At 47.5% G+C, this 27,551-nt stretch overlaps 1 protein-coding gene across 4 annotated transcripts in view; it reads left to right on the forward strand.

Moving 5' to 3' along the window:
• The first annotated feature begins 434 nt into the window (after window positions 1-434).
• Window positions 435-27,551, forward strand: part of LOC141047028 (uncharacterized) — a 38,608-nt gene continuing 11,491 nt past the window's right edge. Inside the window, exons 1-6 of one of the 4 annotated variants that reach the window (XM_073541939.1) lie at window positions 435-510; window positions 26,014-26,163; window positions 26,293-26,472; window positions 26,551-26,674; window positions 26,758-26,855; window positions 27,054-27,144. In XM_073541939.1, coding sequence (XP_073398040.1) covers window positions 26,083-26,163; window positions 26,293-26,472; window positions 26,551-26,674; window positions 26,758-26,855; window positions 27,054-27,144 — 574 coding nt within the window. In that variant the 5' untranslated portion in view covers window positions 435-510; window positions 26,014-26,082. Of the gene's footprint in view, window positions 511-556; window positions 768-21,491; window positions 22,336-24,647; window positions 25,008-26,013; window positions 26,164-26,292; window positions 26,473-26,550; window positions 26,675-26,757; window positions 26,856-27,053; window positions 27,145-27,551 lie in introns of those variants that run through there. The other 3 variants (XM_073541937.1, XM_073541938.1, XM_073541936.1) reach the window with 3 other exon arrangements.

Consider the following 27,551-nt stretch of genomic DNA (forward strand, 5'->3'; position numbering starts at 1 on the left):
TGAAAAAATACGTTTTTTTTATTTTCACACCCGGTCGTTATAAACTTCTGTGAAGCCCTTGGGGTTTCAAAGTGCTCACCACACATCTAGATAAGCTCCGTGGGGGGTCTAGTTTCCAAAATGGGGTCACTTGTGGGGGGTTTTCCACTGTTTAGGTACATCAGGGGCTCTCCAAAAGCAACATGACACCCGCAGACCATTCCATCAAAGTCTGCATTCCAAAACGTCACTACTTCCCTTCCGAGCCCTGACGTCAGGGCCGCCATCAGGGCATGACAGCCCTTACAAGTGTATGGGGCCCCAGTGATTAGGGGGGGCGGGCCCCAGTGATTAGGGGGGGCCCGCCCGGCGCCCGGCGCCCGAGCACACTGGCAGCCCGAGCTCTGTCTGCTGTGTGCGCACAGGACCTGTGATGAGGTCACAAGATGGGAGGAGTCCACTGTCACATGATCAGGGCCCTGGACGTATTCAGGACTCTGCTGTGCTTGTTGTCGTGTACTGCTGGATGAGGTAAAGTTTCTGTGCGGGGACCCCGGTGATTAGGGGGGCCTGGTGCCCGCCTGGCGCCTGAGAACAATGGCAGCCCGGTCCACGCTCAGCCCCGGGCCCCCCTACGTTTTGTTCAGGCTCCTCCAGCTCCGTCTGCTGTGTGCGCACAGGACCTGTGATGAGGTCACAGGAGGGGTGGAGTCAGGGGTCACATGATCAGGGGCCTCATGTCTGCAGGACTCTGCTGTGCTGGTTGTCATGGTGTACTGCTGGATGAGGTAAAGTTTCTGTGTGGGTTCAGGAGGGGTTTACAGGGTGGATGTAGCAGAGCTGTGTGTAAGAGGTGTACGGAGCGGAGCCGTGTGTGTACGAGGTGTACGGAGCGGAGCCGTGTGTGTACGAGGAGTACGGAGCGGAGCCGTGTGTGTACGAGGAGTACGGAGCGGAGCCGCGCGCGTACGAGGTTTACGGAGAGGAGCCGCGCGTGTAAGAGGAGTACAGAGAGGAGCCGCGCGTGTAAGAGGAGTACAGAGAGGAGCCGCGCGTGTAAGAGGAGTACAGAGAGGAGCCGCGCGTGTAAGAGGAGTACAGAGAGGAGCCGCGCGTGTAAGAGGAGTACAGAGAGGAGCCGCGCGTGTAAGACGAGTACAGAGAGGAGCCGCGCGTGTAAGACGAGTACAGAGAGGAGCCGCGCGTGTAAGACGAGTACAGAGAGGAGCCGCGCGTGTAAGACGAGTACAGAGAGGAGCCGCGCGTGTAAGACGAGTACAGAGAGGAGCCGCGCGTGTAAGACGAGTACAGAGAGGAGCCGCGCGTGTAAGACGAGTACAGAGAGGAGCCGCGCGTGTAAGACGAGTACAGAGAGGAGCCGCGCGTGTAAGACGAGTACAGAGAGGAGCCGCGCGTGTAAGACGAGTACAGAGAGGAGCCGCGCGTGTAAGACGAGTACAGAGAGGAGCCGCGCGTGTAAGACGAGTACAGAGAGGAGCCGCGCGTGTAAGACGAGTACAGAGAGGAGCCGCGCGTGTAAGACGAGTACAGAGAGGAGCCGCGCGTGTAAGACGAGTACAGAGAGGAGCCGCGCGTGTAAGACGAGTACAGAGAGGAGCCGCGCGTGTAAGACGAGTACAGAGAGGAGCCGCGCGTGTAAGACGAGTACAGAGAGGAGCCGCGCGTGTAAGACGAGTACAGAGAGGAGCCGCGCGTGTAAGACGAGTACAGAGAGGAGCCGCACGTGTAAGACGAGTACAGAGAGGAGCCGCGCGTGTACGAGGTGTACGGAGCGGAGCCGCGCGTGTACGAGGTGTACGGAGCGGAGCCGTGCGTGTACGAGGTGTACGGAGCGGAGCCGTGCGTGTACGAGGAGTACGGAGCGGAGCCGCGCGCGTACGAGGAGTACGGAGCGGAGCCGCGCGCGTACGAGGTTTACGGAGAGGAGCCGCGCGTGTAAGAGGAGTACAGAGAGGAGCCGCGCGTGTAAGAGGAGTACAGAGAGGAGCCGCGCGTGTAAGAGGAGTACAGAGAGGAGCCGCGCGTGTAAGAGGAGTACAGAGAGGAGCCGCGCGTGTAAGAGGAGTACAGAGAGGAGCCGCGCGTGTAAGAGGAGTACGGAACGAAGCCGCGCGTGTACGAGGTGTACGGAGCGGAGCCGCACGTGTACGATGTGTACGGAGCGGAGCCGCGCGTGTACGAGGTGTACGGAGCGGAGCCGCGCGTGTACGAGGTGTACGGAGCGGAGCCGCGCGTGTACGAGGTGTACGGAGAGGAGCTGCGCGTGTACGAGGAGTACGGAGAGGAGCCGCGCGTGTACGAGGAGTACGGAGAGGAGCCGTGTGTGTATGAGGAGTAAGGAGCGGAGCCGTGTGTACGAGATGTACGGAGCGGAGCCGTGTGTATGAGTTGTGCGGAGAGGAGCCGTGCGTGTAAGACGAGTACAGAGAGGAGCCGTGCGTGTAAGACGAGTACAGAGAGGAGCCGTGCGTGTAAGACGAGTACGGAGAGGAGCCGTTCGTGTACGACGAGTACGGAGAGGAGCCGTGCGTGTACGACGAGTACGGAGAGGACCCGTGCGTGTACGACGAGTACGGAGCGGAGCCGTGTGTACGAGATGTACGGAGTGGAGCCGTGTGTACGAGGAGTAAGGAGCGGAGCCGTGTGTACGAGATGTACGGAGCGGAGCCGTGTGTACGAGGAGTACGGAGCGGAGCCGTGTGTATGAGTTGAGAGGAGCCGTGCGTGTACGACGAGTACGTAGAGGAGCCGTGCGTGTACGACGAGTACGGAGAGGAGCCGTGCGTGTACGAGGTGTACGGAGCGGAGCCGTGTGTACGAGGTGTACGGAGCGGAGCATCGCGTGTATGAGGTGTACGGAGCGGAGCCGCATGTGTACGAGGTGAGCAGAGAGGAGCCGTGCGTGTACGAGGAGTACGGAGCGGAGCCGTGTGTGTACGAGGTGTACGGAGCGGAGCTGTGTGTGTACGAGGTGTACGGAGCGGAGCCGTGTCTGTACGAGGTGTACGGAGCGGAGCCGTGTGTACGAGGTGTACAGAGCGGAGCCGCGTGTGTGCGAGGTGTACGGAGCGGAGCCGTGTGTACGAGGTGTACGGAGCGGAGCCGTGTGTACGAGGTGTACAGAGCCGCTTGTGCATTTTGGCATTGGGGGGCCCATTAGAAAGTTATTATGCAACGTCGGCGGCGGGCGCTTATGGCCGTGTGAAGGGGATAAGGGAAACCGCGCTTCAGATAGGAGTTCTGCAGCAGCTGCGATATGACTGCGGCTCTCATGCTGGGAGAGCAAGGCTCTGTGGGGCAGCGGTTCCGTCCAGCTCAATAAACCTGTCTCCCCCTGAGGGGCTGCAGTGCCATTGTGGGGTTGGGAGCCTTAGGGTACATCCCCGTGTTGTACCCCACAGGGGCAGACTCCCACCCACCTGCCCTATATTCTCTGCTGCAGAGCCGGCTTCTTCCCACTTACCCTACTGTTTCAGGTTGCCCTATGTGCATGAGATGTCATCTTCTAGGGGTCTTTCACTTGTCCCCAGATGACTCCCAATACAGTAAATAAAGCCCCCCGGTCCTCTCCCTCCCCTGCACTAGCTGAAGGGTTCAGAGTCAGACATAGGGGAGGGGGTAATATTATCTAGTCTTTTCTTACCTCAGGGATTTTTTGGGGTCACCTTTTGACAACTCTTATAAAGTCACCTGCTCTATTCTCACAATGTGCAAGGCAGCGGAGAAGTCTGCAGTGTAAAATTGACTGGGGGCTTTATAGTCCCACTGGTTCTCAGTCCACTCTGTGCCATTTTTAGGGTCAGGGCTCTTTTGCAGGGTTTTCACAGAACAGATTTGTGATGGTAATGTAACATAAAGCGCAGTCCTGGGACCATTAGATACTTATAAATATGCATTTCTATTCCTCCAGGAAATGTGTGAGGAAATACAAATGAGTGGGAGATTCCCACTCAAATGTGCATTTTAAAATCCACAGTGTGTCACTTGTATGTGACAAGATCCACACGTGCCACATGATTTTGTTGAGGAAAGTCCACATTGAATGTGCTGCTCGTGCGCTTACTCTTAGGGCTGACCCTCACTACAGGTCTAGTGCTGAACATTGGGGATTTTCCAGTTCCCCTATGTCAATGTCATTCAGGTAAATTGATCTGATTGGCAGTTCACTATCAGATCTGTAGCAGTGGGGACATATTAGTCAGGGACATGGCATCCCCTCCATTCTCATCTTGTCATCTTTGACTGCTGGGACCTCGGATACCAGTGTCAGTGCTGATCACTGGCGATTTGTTAGCACAGTCCGTGTCTACAGAAGCATGTCTGGTCTGAAGTGCTGATATCTGCGATCTCATGTTTTGGGGTGCACATACACCTTACATAGCTGGCAGCCAAAAGCCCTTTTCTGAGAAATTGGGGTCCTAAAGCCATGTTTGAATGGAGCATGAGGGATTTTGTGTGACCATCACCCATAGGCTGTGCCAGCGTGCCACGTGGTGGGACCAGGCTGGGAGCAGAAGATGGTGACCGTGGATGGCAGCGGGACGGTGGATGGCGAGGCGCAGACGGTAGGCACTGGCAGACCAGTCACGAGGCGGCGAGCGAGCAGGGTGAGTAGACTGTCTGTCTCTGACTCTCTCCGATGTCTCCGTCTCCGGTTGCATGGTGGTGGTGCCCAAAGAGCCATGACGGGAGAGGGAACAGAATCTGGGGGTCTCATGGGGGGTACAATTACATTGACTTAATATGTGACCAACCTAATATAAGGTACTGCCTTTGCCACCTTGCTGGAGTATGTTAGAGTTAGATGGGCACTGACTCAGTATCATCTGGTCATTGTCTGAAGATGGATGCACAATAATGGTTAAAAAAAGTTGCCAAATGTTTAATAGGTTAGAGTAGAGTAGGGCCCTGTCAATAGAGTCTACCTTGTCATGGTGGCAGGCTTAAAAAATCTTTTGGTCAAAACTAAAGCTGATGGCTATGTATGTGATATGGTGTTGATGTGAGATTGGTGAGGGTGTGGTGTAGAAGTGAAGTTTTTCCAAGAAAGGGCGGAGGGATTTTGGAAGGTTCGCATGGTGGAGGAGGAGCTAGGGTGGAGGCGGAGCTGGGGGTGGAGCCTGGGCGGAGTCTCAAGGGGGGCCCCATAAATTTTGCCAGTATGGGGCCCCGAAATTCCTAGTGGCAGCCCTGCCTGACGTGTGCCCATACAGTAGTTTTCTCCCACATATGGGGTATCAGCGTACGCAGGACAAATTGGACAACAACTTTTGGGGTCCAATTTCTCCTGGTACCCTTGGGAAAATAAAAAAAAAATGGTGACTAAAAGATCATGTTTGTGGAAAAAATATGATTTTTTTATTTTCACGCCAGGGCGTTATAAACTTCTGTGAAGCACTTGGGGGTCTTATCTAGATAAGTTCCATGGGGGGTCTAGTTTCCAAAATGGTGTCATTTGTGGGGGCTTTCCACTGTTTTGGTACATCAGGGGTTTTCCAATCGCGACATGGTGTCCGATCTCAATTCCAGCCAAAAAAGTCAAATGGCGCTGCTTCCCTTCTGAGCTCTGCCATGCGCCCAAATAGTCATTTACACCCACATATGGGGTATCAGCGTACTCAGGGCAAATTGCACAATAACTATTATTTTCCTGTTACCCTTGGGAAAATAAAAATTGGGGGTGTAAAGATAATTTTTGTGGAAAAAATATGATTTTTTAATTGTACCGCTGTACGTTATAAACTTCTGTGAAGCCCTTGTGGGTTCAAAGTTCTCACCACATATCTAGATAAGTTCCTTGGGGGGTCTAGTTTCCAAAAGGGGGTCACTTGTGGGGGGTTTCCACTGTTTAGGTACATCAGGGGCTCTCCAAAAGTGAGATGGCGTCCGATCTGAATTCCAGCCAATTTTGCATTGAAAAAGTCAAACGGCGCTCCTTCCCTTCTGAGCTCTGCCATGCGCCGAAACAGTGGTTCCCCTCCCACATATCAGGTATCAGCGTACTATGGACAAACTGCACAATAACTTTTGCAGTCCAATTTCTCCTGTTACCCTTGGTAAAATAAAAAAAAACTGAACCTGAAGTATTTTTTTTTGTGAAAAAAAGTTAAATGTTCATTTTTTTTTAAATATTCAAAAAATTCCTGTGAAGCACCTGAAGTGAAGAACTTCTTGAATGTGGTTTTGAGCACCTTAAGGGGTGCAGTTTTTAGAATGGTGTCACTTTTGGGTATTTTCTATCATATATACCCCTCAAAGTGGCTTCAAATGTGATGTGGTCCGTAAAAATAAAATGGTGTTGCAAAAATGAGAAATCGCTGGTCAACTTTTAACAATTATAACTTCCTAACAAAAAAAAATTTTGGCTCCAAAATTGTGCTGATGTAAAGTAAACATGTGGGAAATGTTACTTATTAAGTTTTTTGTGTGCCGTATCTCTGTGATTTAAGGGCATAAAAATTAAAAGTTGGAAAATTGAGAAATTTTAAACATTTTCGCCAAATTTCCATTTTTTTTCACAAATAAACGCAAGTTATTTGAATGAAATTTTACCACTAACATGAAGTACAATATGTCACGAGAAAACCATGTCAGAATCACTGGGATCCATGGAAGCGTTTCAGAGTTATTACCTTATAAAGGGACAGTGGTCAGAATTGTAAAAATTGGCCCGGGAGTTAATGTGCAAACCACCCTTGGTAGTGAAGGGGTTAATGTTCCTAACAAATAAAAACATGAGAATTAGTCAGTATCACAAATAATATTTACATCCAGGTACCTTATAGATGACATCATCTCTGGAGTCGGTCTCCTTTTCTTCTTCTTGTCCAGACCCCATGATGAGTTTTCTCATCCACAGCCGTCTCTGCAGACTTCCATCTTCTCCGGTCTTCTGCAGCAAATCTCCACATGATGCCCTTAAAGATAGAAGTGTCATTATAATGCTCCTAAATAAAAAATATCTGAAATATACTGTCACCTCACACTATTCCACTCCCTCCTCATACTGTCTCCTCTAACATCCCCCTGTTAACTATACTGTCTCCTCATATATTTACCCCCTCACTCTCTATACGGTCTGCTCACACATACCCCACAACTCCTCATACTGTGTCTGCACACATCCCATCACCCTCACTCCCCATACTGTGTCCACATACATTAACCCGTTCGTTCCCCATACTGTCTGCACCCATCCCCCATACTGATTCCTCATACATACTCTTCATTTTGTATCCTCAAATCTCCCCCCCACACATTAAATCCCCCCATCCCCACTCCAAATCCCCCATCCCTCATACACATTAAATAACCCCCATCCCAACTCCAAATCCCTCACACACATTAAATAACCCCCATCCCCACTCATTAAATAACCCCCCAACCCCACTCTAAATCCCCGCACACATTAAATAACCCCCCATCCCCACTCCAAATTCCCCCACACATTAAATAACCCCCCATCCCCCTCAATAACCCCCTATCCCTACTCCCAAATCCCCCCACACATTAACCCCATCCCCACTCCAAATCCCCCCACTCATTAAGTATCCCCCATCCCCTCATTAACCCCCCACACACATTAATAATAATAATCTTTATTTATATAGCGCCAACATATTCCGCAGCGCTTTACAGTTTAACAGTTTCAAAACACAAGTCATAAGTAACAATACAATAAAGCAAAATAAGACAAAATAAGACGACCCTGCTCGTGAGAGCTTACAATCTACCATGAGGTGAGGGAGATATAAAGTACAGGTGTGTATTTACAATTATAATATAAAAACCTCAGTGGCGCTCAAGTATATATAGGGACTCCAGCAGCAAAAGCAGAAAGACACCAGTCACCATAGATGTCAAAGGGAAAGTCTGTATAGATAAATGAATTACTACTGCGCTTAGAGTCACTGGTATCTATTGTCTTACTCAAATGAATTTGAAGAGAAAAAAAAAAAAATAGTGCGCCCTATATAGATTTTTTCACAGGGGCATTTTATCATGTAAATGACACTCTCTGTAGCACAGGTGATGTAGTCATCAATCGTATATTCCTTGTTACCTTTAATAAAGGTTGATTGTTTGCCAGTTTTTGTTTGGCGGCAAATGCAGCAACTTCTGCAGGGAAAAAAACCTTTCAGACTGGCCAAAAAAGGAAGAGTGGATTTTTTTATACTATTTGAGGGCACGCTCGGAGCTATAATACTCTTAAGGTTACGTGCCTTCCTGTACACAAATCTTGGACCCTGTGGAATGATCGATCCCAGAGTTTTATCCTCTCTCAAAAGATTCCAATGTTTCTTCACTATTTTATTTAAAATGTGGGAGTTGGAGTTATACTCTGAAATGATAGGGATGAAGTCGTCCTGCATTTTATGCGGAGGTTTGCTGGTATTACAACTTAGATCGGGTGAATCAGTCCTTAAAAGACTTCTCGCTGTTTTATCCCTCACGGAACATATAGCTTCCTCCAATAAATCATCATTATACCCTTTTTCTAGGAATTGTTTTTTGAGAGTGACTATCCCCATAGATAGCTGTCACCTTCCTAGTTGGCTATTAAACGTACCAAAGAGCCAAATTACAAGGATTCGCCGCAACTGTTCAAAAGTGCAGGATTTTGACTTGGAAGCAGTAACTCCAACTCCCACATTTTAAATAAAATAGTGAAGAAACATTGGAATCTTTTGAGAGAGGATAAAACTCTGGGATCGATCATTCCACAGGGTCCAAGATTTGTGTACAGGAAGGCACGTAACCTTAAGAGTATTATAGCTCCGAGCGTGCCCTCAAATAGTATAAAAAAATCCACTCTTCCTTTTTTGGCCAGTCTGAAAGGTTTTTTTCCCTGCAGAAGTTGCTGCATTTGCCGCCAAACAAAAACTGGCAAACAATCAACCTTTATTAAAGGTAACAAGGAATATACGATTGATGACTACATCACCTGTGCTACAGAGAGTGTCATTTACATGATAAAATGCCCCTGTAAAAAAATCTATATAGGGCGCACTAAACGCCCATTAAAAATAAGGATAAACGAACATATCCGGAATATAAAGAAGAAATTCATGGGCCATCCTCTGTCAAGCCACATTGCTAATTATCATGAAGGTTTGGTGTCTAATATGACAGTTATAGGGATAGAACTCGTTCATAAACAGGCACGCAAAGGAGACCATATAAAACTAATGTCTCGCGCTGAGTCACGCTGGATTTTTATGCTTGATACTCTCATTCCTAAAGGACTCAATAGTGAAATTGAACTATTTGGCTTCCAGTGATGACGGACATTTTTAATTAATTTATTTACTTCTATTGAGTGTGTGCATATATACTACAGAGATTGCAACAGGACCACATCCCTGAGGAAGGAGACAGGAGTCTCTGAAACATGTAGGATAGCTTTTTGGTCCTCATTGCAATCTCTAGGCTGCAGCCCAGTGCATCACGTGTCTCTGACTTCACACAGGTCCTGTGCTGACGAGCATAGTGTGAAGTTCACACAGGTCCTGTGCTGACGAGCATAGTGTGAAGTTCACACAGGTCCTGTGCTGACGAGCATAGTGTGAAGTTCACACAGGTCCTGTGCTGACGAGCATAGTGTGAAGTTCAGGCACCTAGTTCAGTGTGTTTTCCCACCCAGCCTGCCATTGGAGCCACTGCTGCCACCGGCCGGGGTAGCATCGCTAACAGGATTACTGCAGTTCTTAAGCAAGAAGCATTTAACCAGCAACCCACCGGAGGAGTGTTATTACTTACAGAAGGACTTTTGGGATCTCCAATAGTGATGTGTCGTTCATGAACGATCCGATTCAACGAGCCGGCTCCCCGCTGGGAACGAAATGAGCCGGCTCTGCACTGTCAACGAGCCGGTTCTTTTTTTTTTTTTTTTTCTTTTTCTGGCGCCAGGCAGTGGCAGTGATTTATCTGGGAGGAGGCGGAGCTGTCAGGAGACAGAGAGAAATGTGTGCTGTCTGTGCTGGAGTGAGTGGAAATATTTACAGTGATACACTCCTCCTAGCTTCAGACATGCATGCATGGCATACAGTATATGGCATGTGACTGTAGAGGGGTTAAACTCAAGTGACAGCAAATTGGTCTCATGCAGACTCTCACATATACTATAGTATAGCATACTATTAGTTAAAGTCAGCCGACTCAGCTCAGCAGCAGTGCAGCACTGAGTGAGGAGGATACAGGACAGTCACACAGGACAGGAACCCTACAGGGAGAAGCGTCAGTTCTTGCTGAGGGTAGGGTAAAGCTGGAGTCACACATAGCGACTTACCAGCGATACCGACACCGATATCAAGGTGTCAGGATCGCTGGTAAGTCGCTATGTGATCGCTGGTGAGCTGTCACAGACAGCTTCACCAGCGATTAGCACAGCGATGCCGAGCGCCCGGCATCGCTTGCCATCCCTGTAAAAAATAGAATTTAAATAAAAAATATTGTTATTCTCACCTGCCGACGTCCCGCGCAGCATTCCCGCCTCTCTCCACGCTCCGGTCCCAGTAATCCTTTGCGAGAATGACCACGAGACGTCACAGTCTCGCAGGAGCGCGAAGTCTCGCGGTCATTCTTGCAAAGGATCACTGGGACCGGAGCGTGGAGAGAGGCGGGAATGCTGCGCGGGACGTCGGAAGGTGAGAATAACTATATTTTTAATTTTTTTTATTATTTTTTACACCTGATCGCCGGTCTCCCACCTGTCTCACACAGCGATGCGTGCTGGCCAGCGGGAGACCAGCGACCAAAAAATATGTCCAGAGGTTTCTTCCAGCGATCAGCGATACCGGCAGGGGGGCTGCTCGCTGATCGCTGTCACACACAGCGATCTCGCTGGTGAGATCGCTGTTACGTCACAAAAGTTGTGACTCAGCAGCGATCTCGCTAGCGAGATTGCTATGTGTGACTCCCTCTTAAGGGTAAGCAATATACTAAAGTTAGTCCATGAGCCAAGAGCCAATTTTGACGATATTGGTACCACCTGGAGTGACTAATTCTCTTTGGTGTTTTTAGGTAGATGCATGTCTGTAGTTTATGTTTTGATATGATAGCCCTTGCACATCAGTAGCTTAACCCCTTCAGGCCTATTTGTACCCAAATGCCTAGGCCATTTTTTGTAAATCTGACCTGTCACTTCATGCGGTAATAACTTTGGGACGCTATCACCTACCCACGCCATTCTGAGATTGTTTGCTCGTGACATATTGTCCTTCATGGTAGTGCTAATTGTGAGTCAATAGATTTTACCTTTCTGCATAAAAAATTACAAAATACACGAAAATTTGGGAAAAATTTGCTATTTTTGAACTTTGAAATTCTCTACTTTTTACAAAAATGCTGATACCCCCCATAACAGTTATTAGTTTACATTCTCCACATGTCTACTTCACATTGGCATCATTTTGGAAATGAAATTTTATATTTTTCGGATGTGATAAGGCTCATAGTTTTATACGCAATTTTTAAAGTTTACGACTAAATTTCCAAAACCCATTTTTCCAAGGACCAAGTCAGTTCGGACGTCACTTTATGGGTCTTGTATAACAGAACCCACCCATACATTACCCCATTTTGTAAACTACGCCCCTCAAGGTGTCCAAAACGGATTTTCAAAACTTTGTTAACCCCTTAGGTGTTGCACAGAAATTCAAGCAAAATGACAGTGAAATATCAAAATTTCAATTTTTTGGCAGATATTCCATTGTAATCCAATTTTACCTGCAACCCAGCAAGGGTTAACAGCAAACCCAAACCCAAAATTGGTTACCCCAATTCCGCAGTTTATAGAAACACCCCACATGTACACGTAAACTAAATTATGGGCGCGCAAGAGGGCTCAGCACAGAAGGAGAGCTAGGCGGTTTTTGGGATAATAGATTACACTGGAAGAAATCCAGTGGGCCATGTCGTATTGGAGAGACCCTGAGGTACCCCCAGAGTGGAAACCCCCAAAAGGTTACCGCATTTTGGAAACTACACCCCCTAAGGAATGTTTTAGGGGGTATAGTAACCACTTTGACCCAACAAGCGCTCCATTGGAGTTTCATGCACTTGGTTGAGGAAATTGAAAAGTACGTTTTTTTACCGGAAAAAGTCGCTTTAGTCCCACATTTTTCATTTTGAAAAGGGGGCCCAGGAAAAAGTACACCCCACTTTTTATTCCCCATTGTCTCCCGAACACGGCAATACCACAAGTGTTGTCTAAAACCACAGTATTGGCGCATATGGGAGGGGGAGGGGGGGATGTGTAGTGTAGTGTTTTTTGTTTTTTTTTTTAACTTTCTTTTACACTTTTTGCCTGCCTGCCCAGACTTGCTGGGACTTGTGGTACCACAAGTTCCAGCGAGTGCAGGCAGGTCCGGCCAGCCTGCACAGTGCAGCGATCGTCCCTGTATGAGACCCTGTGCTGACAGGATCTCAAACAGGCAGAGGCGACACTGTGTCGGCCCTGCTACATCGCTGCTATGGCTAGAACGATGTTCTAGCCAATCGCAGCACAGGGGGACAAGATCAGACACTGACATCCTCCCCCTGGCCTGTGGAGTGACTGGTAAATGCACCAATCGCTCCACAGGCACGAACCCCTGCAGCGAATCACGCCATGTTTTACAAGGCATGCTGCGATTCGCTGGGCTATATAGCCCAGCGAATCACAGTGATTCTAGCTGCAGGGGGTCGGCGCGATGGCCACACACGGCGAGGGGACAAGCCCTGCTGCCGGTAAGTGCGGCCATCTACCCCCGATCCCCGCGCGATTAGCGGCGGGGACGCTAAAGGGGTTGTGCCGTACTAGTACTGCTCTTGTCCTTTGGTCCAGGTCGAGCGAGCAGTACTCGTACGGCGCTCGGTGCCAAGGGTTTTAATGTTTTTCTTTGTGTTTGCAGGTGTTTCCTGACATATCTAATGGCATGATGGAAGTACCAGCGAGGAAGAAATCACGGATCGACAGTATCATACACTGCTCTAATGATGACAGTGATGATCTGGCATCCCTACAGGATTTGGACTCCTGGAAAACATTGCTTAGGGCTGCAGAGATCAGACAGCATGAATCCGTCCTGGAAGCAGCTAAGGGCCTTGAAGAACGAGAAATACCACACATACAATATCACCGTAAATGTCGTAGTCTCTTTACAATGAAGAAGTCACTGGATTCTATCCTTGCCAAGGGTGTCAATGTCGAAACAGCAAGCGAAATCCCCAGGAGGAGGCTACCGAGGGGTACCCCCAGTGATAGCAGGGTGTATGCCAAAGTATGTATGTTCTGCGAGAAGTCAAGCAAGTATCTCAAAGGAGAAAAAACAAGGGAGCCAATCGTCCAGTGTGTTGAGCTACGAGCAGATGAGATGATCCGCAGAGCAGCGATAAGGAAAGGCACACAGAATCCTTGGTTTACTTAGCAGAGACCTTGTTGCTTCAGAGGGGCACTACCACAAGTCGTGCTACAAACTATTCACAAAAGATGATTCCCAATTGGCCTGTAGGTCTGGTGCAGCAGAAAATCAGGAAGAAAGCAAGGAAGTACGCTACGGAGAGGCAGAGAGAGAAGCCCTTGAGGAACTCTTCTTGTATATAAGGACTGAATTGTTCCCAAACCCAGAAGTACTGCCTATGATAAACCTCACATCTAGGCTTCAGAGATGCATGATGTCCCGTGGTATCATCAAACTGAAACCATCGACAAAGAAACATGTTCGCCGAAAACTTGAAACAGAGTTTGGTGAATCACTCCGCTTTCTCTCCGATGAGAAAGGTAAGCTTCTAGTCTATCCATATAGCATATCAATGGACGACCTTGCCCGGCAAGCACACAGCATGACAAAAGATCTGCAAGAAGCAAGAGCCGCTAACTCTGGAGACGTTGTAAACAAAGCAGCAATGCAGCTGAGGAATGAGATCAAGAAGCAAGATGTGAGTCAGCCATGGCCTCCCGATACAGATCAGAATGTCGTTCCTGCATTAGTCACTCAATTCCTGCAAACCCTGCTTACAGGAGATTGTGAGTGCCAAACTCCCTCTGAAAGAGCTCAACGTCTTGCCACATCCTTCAGCAGTGACTTGGTTTTTGCTGTTACCAATGGAAAGACAAAGCCACCCAAGCACGTACTGCTGTCCTTTGCAATTAAGTCTTTGACCGGCAATACAGAACTGGTTCGAACTCTGAATCGTCTTGGCCACTGTGTGTCATATTCAACAGCTGAGGAGATCGATACAGCCCTTTGTATCCAGAAGTCGGAATGTTCAACGGATGACATCCCAATGCCAGCAAATATCTACCCTGGTGTGTTCACAACCTTGGCCTGGGATAACATTGACAGACTTGAGGAGACACTAAGTGGAGCAGGTACATCTCAGAGAGTCAATGGCATCGCTGTTCAGTCCAATGTTGCATGCTCTGTGACAAAAGTCCTGCCAGATGTAACCAAGTCGAAGAAAAGAAGCATAATTCCGACAGAATTAATGCTACCAATATACAATGTTGGGCGGCAGGGAGGGCCACCCAGGATTGAGACTGCGAATGTTAACACTACCGAGGAGGTCCAGGATTCAAAAACCAAGAACCATATCTGGCTTCTGGCTAGAATGTCAGACCATGAGGATCAGACCATTAGCAGTTGGACTGGGTTCAACATCCAAATCCGCAGCGACATTGTTGTGGCCCAGGACACTGTAAGCTACCTGCCCACTATCAATGCTCCTGCAACAGCCATGTCCACTGTGAATGAAGTCTTGGAGCAAACACATGCCATCATGCAGACCCTGAAGCTTAACAGAATTGTGTGCGTGTTTGATCAAGCACTCTATGCCAAAGCTGCCGAGGTTATCTGGAAACAGGAGAAGTTCAAGAACATTATAATTAGAATGGGTGTCTTCCACACAATCTGTAATCTCCTCTCCATCATAGGTAAGAGATTTCAGGATGCAGGCCTTAGAGATCTGTGTGTTGAATCCGGTGTCATCGCTGAAGGATCAGTGTCTGGAGTGATGGACGGCCGGAGGTACAACAGAGCAGTGAGACTACACAAGCTGGTCTATGAAGCACTTATGAGGCTTGCATGGAGAAACTTCCTTCCATGGCTAGAAGAAAACCATGCAAGGGACCTTCACCATCTGGATGAAACACTGAAGAACATCACAAACCTTCGCATCAGTGTGTCGCAGGGATCCTTCGAAAAGTTCTTGGATAATGAATCTTGCACACTTACCCTGAAGCTCTTTCAAGTTTATCTTGAGACCTTCAGAAATGAACAACTCTCAGCATTCTGGATGTCATACTTGGACATTGTCGAGACCATGCTGGCCCTTGTTCGAGCTTCAAGAGAAGGCAACTGGATGCTTCACCTAGGAGCAATCCGACAGATGATACCGTGGTGTTTTGCCTATGACAAGGTCAACTATGCCCGATACCTAACCTATTACTATGCTACGATGTCTCGGCTGCCCATAGACCACCCAGAGGTCCATGAATACTTCATGAAAGGTGGCTTTTCGGTCCAGATCGGTAGCAAGAATCCTTTTGGACGGATTCCTGTGGACCAGACCATCGAAGAAACAATCAACAAAGACACCCAGACACCAGGGGGCACAAAAGGCTTCAGCCTCAAAGTTGGAGCTGTCGCCAGATTCTACCTGACATCGGAGTACCGCAGCATGTACTTGAGGCAGCTGAGGGCCCTAGTAGGCCAACAATATACTGACTTCAGTCATTCAGACCTACAAGTGTCCAGGATTAGAAGAGATGAAGCCGATGTCCAATCTTTTGTTGAAGTGCTGGAGACTGGTTGGTTGAACCCCTTCAACAAAGAGCATAATGGTGAACTTATCAGTTTATCAACAGCGACTACAGCACCACCAGATGTAGCCAAAGACCTTCTAGGGGCATACAGTATAGGAGAGGATGCATATCACACATTCAAGGATGAGCGTTTGGGTACCGATACGCCAACTACACTGTTTCATGAGAAGATGACGAAGAACAATCTTAAACCGTTCTCTAACATCAGAATGAAGACACACAGACAAGGCCTTGGCAAGGAGGTAATTTTGAAGGCTGACAGGAACCTATTTGGCCAGATGATACTTGTAGCTGAGAACAGAAAGCTACAAATGAGTGATGTTTTGACTTATCCCCTGGGGCCATTGCCATGGGCACTTGCCAACGGTGATGGGTCTATCCGCAAGACCAACAAGGCTGCCCTAGCAAGGGAGTTGGAGAGGAATGCTCCTCCTGCAGAGGTGATCCCTGAGCCCTCTGCAACCATCATTGATGGGATGATCCTGGTTCAGAAACTGAAGGGAAACGATGCAACATTTGCCCAGCTAGCAGGCACAGCAATGAGTCGCGCTATCCATGAGGGTGCTAAGAGCAAGCGCATTGATATTGTCTTTGACGTCTACAAGGAGACATCCATCAAAGATACAGAAAGAGTCAACAGATATGAAGGCACAGGGATCCATTTCAAGAACATTCAACATGGGCACAACATCCAGCAGTGGAGAAAGCTACTAAGTAATTCCTCCAACAAGGCAAGTCTCATAAAGTTTCTGGTAGAAGAATGGAAGGCGAAACACCACAGGGAGAAGCTTGAGGAGAAGGAGATGTATGTCACATGTGAGCAGCTCTGCTTTAAGATCACCAAAGAACAGTGGGAAGAGGCTGCTGACCTTAAGTCAAGTCAAGAAGAAGCAGACACACGCCTCCTTCTCCATGCTCTTCATGCAGCAGAATCTGGTTACAAGTCTGTCATCATCACTTCAGAGGATACTGATGTCATGGTCCTGTGTCTGGGCATGTGCCACAAAATCCCATCCCACCTGTTCCAGAAATGCGGTACACAGAACCGGACAAGATTCCTGGATATCACCACTCTGAGCAGAACATTGGGAGGCAGCGTGTGTGATTCATTGATTGGTATGCATGCATTTACAGGCTGTGACACAGTCAGTGCATTCGCTGGCCGTGGGAAGATGACGACACTCAAGCAGTTGAAGATGAACAAGACATACCAGGATGCCTTTCAGGAAGTTGGTCGTTCATGGGAAGTGTCTCCCGAACTCTTTGAGAAGATACAGGAAATCACCTGCCACATGTACCTGCCAACTACCCAAACAACTGAGGTAAACAGGCTCCGGTATCAGCTGTTCTGTGCCAGACGTGGAGTGGTAGAGTCAAGTCAACTCCCTCCTTGCCAAGACTGCCTTTTCATGCATGCACTGCATGCAAACTACCAGGCTGCGATCTGGAGGAGAAGTCTGCAGAGCCAGCCATTTGTTGCAAACCCAACAGACTGCGGTTGGATGATAGATAATGACGGAAAGCTTGTTGTCAAGTGGATGCGAGGGGCACCAGCACCAGAAGCTATTATCCAGCTACTGTCCTGCAAGTGTGTGCGGTCATGCGAACTTCCTCAGTGTACTTGCCTCAGCAATGGCCTGAAGTGCACGGACATGTGCAGGTTACAGACATGCCAGAACAAGGGTATTGAAGACGAGCCAGTAGAACAACAGTCAGATTCAGAGTCTGATGTTGAAGATATTATGGAGTAACGTTATATAATTATACATACACACACAATATATATATATATATATATATATATATATATATATATATATATATATATATATATACACACACACACCTACACACACACATTAGTATGGACAAGCCCATGACATGTTCAGTGTGTATTTACATAACTTGGATTAAATTTTGTTACAAATACTACATGCATTGTATTGACATTTTGGCATTTCCCCTAAATCGACCTTTAATCATTATTTTTTGGAAATATAGGTAGGATCTATTCAAAAGGTGAAAAATACCATTAACCCCTTCGCGCCGGCCACCGAAGCGGTACGGAGAATCGTACCCGGATCATATGCCGGGCGATCGCCGCGGGTCGGGAGCCGGTTCCCGGTCCAAAGTGGTTACTGTACCTCCTAAAACATTCCTTAGGGGGTGTAGTTTCAAAAATGGGGTCACTTTTTTGGGGTTTCCACTGTGCGGGACCTCAGTGTGTCTCCAAATGTGACATGGCCCCATAGATTTCTTACAGTGAATTTTGCCGCAGCTTCGCATACGAAGCCTGCCGTGCGCCAATATTGTGGTTTTAGACAACACTTGTGGTATTGCCGTGTTCGGGAGACAATGGGGAATAAAAAGTGGGGTGTACTTTTTCCTGGTCCCCCTTTTCAAAATGAAAAATGTGGGCCTAAAGCGACATTTTTCGGTAAAAAACGTACTTTTCAATTTCCTCAACCAAGTGCATGAAACTCCAATGGAGCGCTTGTTGGGTCAAAGTGGTTACTATGCCCCCTAAAACATTCCTTAGGGGGTGTAGTTTCCAAAATGCGGTAACCTTTTGGGGGTTTCCACTCTGGGGGTACCTCAGAGTCTCTCCAATACGACATGGCCCACTGGATTTCTTCCAGTGTAATCTATTATCCCAAAAACCGCCTAGCTCTCCTTCTGTGCTGAGCCCTCTTGCGCGCCCATAATTTAGTTTACATGTACATGTGGGGTGTTTCTATAAACTGCGGAATTGGGGTAACCAATTTTGGGTTTGGGTTTGCTGTTAACCCTTGCTGGGTTGCAGGTAAAATTGGATTACAATGGAATATCTGCCAAAAAATTGAAATTTTGATATTTCACTGTCATTTTGCTTGAATTCCTGTGCAACACCTAAGGGGTTAACAAAGTTTTGAAATTCCGTTTTGGACACCTTGAGGGGTGTAGTTTGCAAAATGGGGTAATGTATGGGTGGGTTCTGTTATACAAGACCCATGAAGTGACGTCCGAACTGACTTGGTCCTTGGAAAAATGGGTTTTGGAAATTTAGTCGTAAACTTTAAAAATTGCGTATAAAACTATGAGCCTTATCACATCCGAAAAATATAAAATTTCATTTCCAAAATGATGCCAATGTGAAGTAGACATGTGGAGAATGTAAACTAATAACTGTTATGGGGGGTATCAGCATTTTTGTAAAAAGTAGAGAATTTCATAGTTCAAAAATAGCGAATTTTTCCCAAATTTTCGTGTATTTTGTAATTTTTTATGCAGAAAGGTAAAATCTATTGACTCACAATTAGCACCTCCATGAAGTACAATATGTCATGAGAAAACATTCTCAGAATGGTGTGGGTAGGTGATAGCATCCCAAAGTTATTACCGCATGAAGTGACAGGTCAGATTTACAAAAAATGGCCTAGGCATTTGGGTACAAATAGGCCTGAAGGGGTTAAGCTACTGATGTGCAAGGGCTATCATATCAAAACATAAACTACAGACATGCATCTACCTAAAAACACCAAAGAGAATTAGTCACTCCGGGTAGTACCGATATCTGGCCCGGCTCATGGACTAAGTGATTTCAGGCAAGACTGTGCAGAGATCTAGGTCCAGCCCCAATAATTAGGCCATGTGCACACATAATTTTTGGTGCTGCGGATTTGGAAAAATCCGCAGGTAAAAAAGATCTGCGGATTAGTCCTTCGGTTTCACACCTCTACAATGGAGGTTTGAAACCGCAGAGGATTCCGCACAAAGAATTGACATGCTGTGGATTTGAACCTGCAGCAAATCCGCGCGGAAAAATCTGCAGCATGTGCACAGCGTTTTTCAGTTTACCATTGAAAACAATGATACTGTACAATGCACCTAAATCTGCTGCAGAGCCTGAAACGCTGCAGATCCGCAGCAGAATCCGCACAGTGTGCACATGGCCTTATGGGGTTAAGCTGGTGTCACAGTTGCATATCTTGGCTGCACACGGATCCGTTTTCGTCTCCATTGACTTTCAGTGGTGACGGATGGGACTGTGCATCCAGATGTCACCGTTTTCCCACAGATCCGCATGTCTGCATATTTTATCAGATGCACAAAAACGCAACTTGTTGCAGTTTTGTGTCATCTAAAAAACACGCAGGCACAGGGAGACGCACGGATCCGCGGCTACACGTCTGGAATTAAAATGGAGCTCTATGGAGCACGGATCCAGGAGAACATGGGTCCATGTGCTTCCGTGTGCAGGAATCCGTGTTGCGGCACTGATGCTCGGAAGTGAGGGATGTGCTGTATGGGAAAGTGATGAAACTGTATGGGAGCAGACTGCAGACATAATATAGACTATGTCCGCATGCTGATCTGTCATACAGTGATCTTTCCCACCTCACTAGAAGGGCTTGTGCCCTGTGTTATAGTGTGGTAATGATAATAACATGTATTGGGTGCATGTATATAACATGGGGGCTCCTGGTTAGGGGCTGCACGAGTGGGGCTGCGCTCACACTAGCGTTGTGGTACGGTGCGTTGTGAAGCGTAGCAATCCTGATCCAGATTACATCCCTATACTTAATATAAGGAGGCACGGAGCTGCGTTTGCATCAGGATCAGGATGCATCAGGATTTTCCATGTTCTCCCAAAACGCAGCTTGTTGTGAATTTTGGGTGTTAAAAAAAATCTGCAGACATCCTGATATGTGTCAGCAAAAACATACGATTGTCAGTGTAGACGCACCTGAATCAGGCTGCCTGCGTCCAGTCTGCATGTGGATTTCATACCGCGCAGGCTCCGAGCCCCATTTTCTTTTTTCTTTCACCAGTCTCTCTCACTCTCCTCTCTCTCCCCCTATCCTCTGCCCCAGAAGTCAGAATTTCACATTTCCAACCAAATCCTGATCAGGCTGCAGTTCCATGCGTTTTCATCCATTTGCAGAAAAAACACGGATGTGAATAAATCGCGTCCAAGAGGGAATGACTCCAGCAATGAAGGTGCGGACTCCTAGTCTGGGGGAATAGACGCCCCGCTGGGCTACTGCTGGTTCATTATCAGATCACCAGTGCCGATAGGAAACGATTCTTACTGCACATGACGTTATTACAATGCAGGAATAGGGGGGTCAGGAGGAAGGGGCCAGTGGGGAACAGAAAGGATCTTTTCAGTGTAATATGGAAACAAAACTGGCCCTAGTCCAAATCATTTTGCAGGCTTCAAATAAGTGCACCCGCGAGGTCGTCCATGACTTTAATGCTGGCTGACCTTAGAATAGGTCAGCAATGTCTGATCAGTGAGGGGGCGACACCGAGCACCCCGGCCAGGCAGCTGCTCTTAGTGTCTGATTTTACTATTCAGTATGCTTTGCTGACATATTTTACATATTTTGCAGTGTGTGTGTTGGCACAGTGCTTCCAACATACCTTTTACGGATTAGGCCAGGGTCACACTAAACGACGCAAAATACGGTCAGTATTATACAGGCATAATACGGATGAATGGCCCCTAAACAGTGCTCCGTATGTCATCCGTAATCAAGGTGTGGTCGCATATTTTGCGCATGTCAGCATCCGTATGGCGAGATTTTCTCGCAGGCTTGCAAAATGGACATATAATGGAGCCCTACGACAGGGTTTATAATAGAAACCAAAGAATAGATATAGACACATAGAATGCATATATATGTATATATATATATATATATGTGTGAACAACAACAAAGCAAAGTCCAGCAATAACGTATATATATATATATATGTGTATTCTATGTGTATATATCGTTTCTTTATTAAACCTGTCAGTGTGAGTTTACTGTATAGCGCACTGAATTGCCGGCTTTGCTAAAAGACACCGGGTGCATATTTCTCACAAGTCACATGTGTGGTCCGTGTGTAATCCGTATTTTTTGCGCACCCATAGACTTGCATTGGCGTACTACGGCCGTAGTACGCTGACAATCGCAGCATGCTGCGATTGGCACGGACCGTAGAATACGGATGAGAAATATACGGCTGGTGCGAGGGACCCCATAGAGAATCATTGGTCCGTGTCTAATGCGTGCTTTTAGCGCCTCTCACTCGGCCGTATTCCTCGCCAGTGTGACCCCGGCCTTATACAGTGCCAACACGGATTTCAGCATTTACTAATCCAGACAGGACATGTACAAAAAACACCACAGATTAGAAAGGAATACATGGTAAGACTGTCTGCAACCAAGGAGCCGGGGCCTGATCACAGGAGCTGACAATCTGAGACAGCAATGCTGAATAACAGTCTACACTGCGTCACTAGATCCTTATATAGGTGGAGAATGAGGCCCTCACTTTACAGGCAAAGACCTGGAACGATGACTGTGGAAAACGGATTAATATTAAAAAAAGAGCCGTTAAAAGAGCCGGCTCTTTAAGGTGAGCGGAGCCGAATGAGCCGGATCGCCAAAAAGAGCCGAACTTCCCATCACTAATCTCCAAACACAGAATCAGCGTTCACTTGTGAGACTGAGCCCTCCCTCCCCCTCTGAGGCTGTTAACCCCTACTGCTTTACAAGGTAATCTTGGTTTTTTGCTCTACAATTGGCATTAAGCATCCAAAGGGATATATATGACTTTTTTAGTGTTACTTATTGTTGCTCTCTGTCCAAACCTGGTTCTTTTATTGTGCTCTGGACTTTGATTTTTTTTTTTTTTCTCTTCAAATTCATTTGAGTAAGACAATAGATACCAGTGACTCTAAGCGCAGTAGTAATTCATTTATCTATACAGTGTATTTACAATTGTATATTTACAATGAAGGTCCAGCCATCTTGAGGAAGTGAAGGATGGATGGAGATAGTGAATGGGCTATACACGCACACTTACACATAAAATGACTGATTAGTGAACGTGATAAGCCGCTCTGAACAAATGTGTTTTGAGGGAGCGCCTAAAACTATGCAAATTGTGGATAGTCCTAATTTCTTGGGGTAGAGCATTCCAGAGGATAGGAGCAGCATGGGAGAAGTCTTGGAGTCGGGAGTGGGAGGTACGGATTAGTGCAGAGGTTAGTCGAAAGTCGTTTGCAGACCGCAGCGATCGGCTAGGCCAATAGACAGAAATGAGGGAGGAGATGTAGGGGAGTGCCGCACCGTGGAGAGCTTTGTGGGTGAGAACAAGTACTTTGAATTGGATCCTGTAATGACTGACGAAGAGTGGACGTGTCCAAGTACCGATTAGTCAGATAGATGACCCTGGCTGCTGCATTAAGTATGGACTGGAGAGGGGAAAGTCGAGTGACGGGGAGGCAAGTTAAATAGAGCGTTGCAGTAATACAGGCGGGAGTGGATCAATGCTACAGTGAGGGTTTTTGTTGTTTCCATGGTGAGAAAAGGGTGGATTCTAGAGATGTTCTTTAGGTGTAAGTGGCAAGAGCGGTCAAGAGATTGTATATGGGATGTGAAGGAGAGATTGGTGTCAAACATAACACCCAGACAGCGCACCTGCTGCCGGAGAGTTATTGTAGTACCACCCATGGAGAGGGAAATGTCAGATTTAGGGAGGATAGTAGACGGCGGGAGCAGAAGTTCAGTTTTGGAGAGGTTGAGTTTCAGATAGAGTGGACATGATATTGGAGACTGTGGACAGACAGTCACTGGCGTTCTGTAGTACAGAGGGGGTAAGGTCAGGGGAAGACGTATATAGTTGTGTGTCATCAGCATAAAGATGGTACCGATGGGTAACCCCCATCCTCACTCATTAACCCCCCCCCACAAATTAACCCCCATCCCCACTCATTAACCCCCATCCCCACTCATTAATCCCCCCCCACAAATTAACCCCCCCACACATTAACCCCCATCCCCACTCATTAACCCCCCACACACATATTAACTCCCATCCCCACTCAATAACCCCCCACATTAACCCCCATCCCCACTCATTAACCCCCCCACACATTAACCCCTATCCCCACTCATTAACCCCCCACACACATTAACCCCCATCCCCACTCAATAACCCCCCCACATTAACCCCCATCCCCACTCATTAACCCCCCATCCCCACTCATTAACCCCCCACACATTAACCCCCTTCCCCACATTGACACTCCCCATCTTCTGTTTCTTCAGCTCCACAGTGGAGCACTTACCACCAGCGTTCGCTCTGGGCACCGGGGAGTGACGTCAGCAGCGTGATCACATGACCTGATCCCGCTGCTGACGTCGCTCTGGCCCGGCGGTCAGAGCTTCAATTGTACTGGCGTCTGTATAGACGTCAGTACAATTCTTCCCTAGGAGCCGGCATGCGCACCTTCTTTGCGCCAGCTGTCAGCTTGACAGCTGACACAGAGAACCACCGACTCTCAGGCCCGGGGGGCGGCAGAACGCAGCCGCCAGGGAGGACACTGCAGACCGCTGCATTAGGCGGCCCGACTGCTCCCCCTGCCGGATACGCCTGAGTGAGCCAAGCACGCAGCGATTATTCTCTCATGCCAAATCGACATGAGAAAATGGCAGATCTGAGCTGCCGCACAGGATAACACTGGGCCGAGTGCTATATGATGTTTTATCACATAGTATTCAGCCATGTTAGGCCGGTTTCACATTTGCGTTGCATGGCCACAGCTAAGCCCCGCCCCCTGCCGCGCTTCCGCTGGTAGCTCCGCCTCCGGGCGCATGACGCTGCATGCATCGCCTATCTTTATCACTGAGGACGCAGGCCGTGCGCAGTATGCGTTTGGCGTCGCCTGCGTCCTTTTGACGGTGCGCCGAGCGCAACCAAATTGCAACAGGTGTACACCTTGTACACACGCGGCTCCGCTCCATACACCTCATACACACACGGCTCCGCTCCGTACACCCGCGGCTCCGCTCCGTACACCTCGTACACCCGCGGCTCCGCTCCGTACACCTCGTACACCCGCGGCTCCGCTCCGTACACCTCGTACACACACGGCTCCGCTCCGTACACCTCGTACACACACAGCTCCGCTCCGTACACCTCGTACACACACGGCTCTGCTACATGCACACTGTAAACCCCTCCTGACCCCACACAGAAACTTTCCCTCCTCCAGCACCATGACAACCAGCACAGCAGAGTCCTGCATACACTGAGGCCCCTGATCATGTGACCCCTGACTCCTCCCCTCCTGTGACCTCATCACAGGTCCTGTGCGCACAGAGCGGCCATATATGTGGAGTGCGGCTCTGCGGGTGGAGGCTCCACACCAGGACTGTAGCAGGTAAAGACCCCAATATCCACAGGTGTCCCTTCTAATTTGGGGGAAACTATCCCCTCTAATAATCCTCGGACAGTTCTGACAAACACGGGAAAGTGCCCCTTTATGGAGGGGACAGAAAGTCTGTTTAGTCACTTTAGCTTCATAGTATCAGCTCTAATCCAATGGTGAGAGAGCGATTTACCCCGAAGAGTCACAGATTGTGGGGTTGGTACAGAAATGTTATATTTAGAGGGTTTTGTGTTGTCTCCTTATAAGAATCTCAATGGTTTTGTTCCTTTTCTGCTAATAGAAACAAACGACCCAACTATGAAAGACGGGAACCAAGGAGACATGTATTACTCTCCTAATATGGGGCCTCCACACAGTATAATGTTCCCACAGTACAGACATCCTCAATATTATTTTTGTAATATTACCACACCGGTTTTTTTGGTGTTTTTCATGTACTAAATCGAAGTCTACATGGAGACATTGGCCTCAGATATCTCCTGTCTTGTTCTTACAATCCATCTTTTCTAAAAGCCTCAAACTTCTGTGTGTGACTCAGACCTGAGATCTAACGTGATAGAAGATTACAGTGCGGAGAAGACGGGAACCTTCATATAGACGGCCGGTGGGGATGGAGTCAGTGACGGACTCTGGCCAAATATGTCTCTAGAGCCGTAGTAGAAGATGAAGATGTCGTCCTCATCATGAAGTAGTTATTTCTCCTGTCCCGTGTAATGAATATCTCCTGCAGTATTGCTAATGCCGATTCCAGTGTCGGGAAATGAGACGAGAATTAGCGTTATGGAAGATGAGTCTATGAGGAACGTATTCAGCTGCCGACTCCGAGGAGGAAACTGCTTGTTGTCTGTGGCCTAAATATATAGGTTTTATTAGTAGATGTAAAGAAGGAAACTAAATACTGTAAAATAATAAATCTCATATTTCCCTTATTATCTCCAGTAATTGTATTATCACACAGGAATTTTATGATGTTACATTGGCTCATCTTCTCATTCAGGTCCCTACAATATCGGATCCTCTCAGTGAAGATCTTCTATAGAAGAGAATTTTCCTGATTTACCCATCAATGATGGATATGGACAGAGACAAGATGGCGGAAAGGATATTACACCTCACCCTAGAGATCATCTTCCGGCTTACTGGAGAGGTGAGAGATTCTGATGACGTCACATTACATCATTCTTATCTATGGGAATAACAGATGGACAGAACTGGAGAGGTGAGGACTCTGGAAATGTCTGTAGTGAGATTTATTAATGTGTCTCTCCATTACCAGGATTACACAGTAGTGAAGAAGACCTCTAGTGAGCGCTGTCAGGTCCCAGTGTCTGTGGGATGGGGAAGAACCCTGAGCCCAATCACAAGACCTACACCTCACCTCCTGATACATGAGGACATCAATGACCAGAAGATTCTAGAACTCACCTACAAGATGATTGAGCTGCTGACTGGAGAGGTGACACTGCTGGGAATGCTAGGATACACTAAAGCTATGATGGGATAAGGAGGATGACAATATAATTGTATATTGCAGGTTCCTATAAGGTGTCAGGATGTCGCCGTCTATTTCTCCATGGAGGAGTGGGAGTATTTAGTAGGACACAAAGATCTGTACAAGGACGTCATGATGGAGGTTCCCCAGCCCCTCACATCACCAGGTAATAGACAGGACTAAATACACACAGCCTATAATTATCTGTATGTTAGCAATGAATTCAGTCCCTGTATATGTTTCCTCCAGATCTATCCAGTATGATGACAACACCAGAGAGATGTCCCCGTCCTCTTCTTCCACAGGACTGTAAACAAGAAGATCCTAATGTTCCTCAGGATCATCAGGTAGATGGAGAGAAGGTGTCATGAGATCTCCCCTATGATGTGTAGACGGCTGTGAAGGTCTTGTACTCAGTCTTGTTTTATCCACCAGTATTATATGTTTTATACTTGTGTAATGAGAACGGTGGAGATGGCAGGATTAGAGCTGATCATAGATGTGACTTCTCCACCTGTCTGTGACTTTTACAATATTTGTTTCAGGGTGAAGATCTGACCCATATTAATACTACAGAGACATATGTGAGGGGTGATGTGCGGTGTAAAGAGGAGATTCCTACATATGACTACCCAGGTGAGTAGAAGCCACTAAATGCAGAGGAGTCACAAATTCTTTTCGGTCCCCAGCTGTGGCAGCTTTATCAGTGGTGTAGTACGGCCATATCACAATCGGGTGATCACCATTTTGTCTCTAGACCACAACATTCTCCTCCATTTGGAATTGTTGAAATTACTTTGTGAAATCCTTTTTCCCTTCACCCATGACAGCACACCTGAGAGAGGGATCTGCCCAGTCAGGACATGAAACCTGATACTTCCTGCTTGAGCCAGGCAGACCATGATCTTACATTACACAAAGCTTATTTAGCTGAAGAGAAGGCGAGTGGACATTCCAACAGGGAGAAAGAGGGGGGAGCAGCTCCGAGGGAGGAATGCAGCATTAAGAGATCAGTGTCAACTCCACAAACCAAGTGGGGTTGG

Source organism: Dendrobates tinctorius, unplaced genomic scaffold (genome assembly GCF_039654945.1).
Source record: "Dendrobates tinctorius isolate UK_male_01 unplaced genomic scaffold, ASM3965494v1 ptg000126l, whole genome shotgun sequence".
NCBI lineage: Eukaryota > Metazoa > Chordata > Amphibia > Anura > Dendrobatidae > Dendrobates > Dendrobates tinctorius.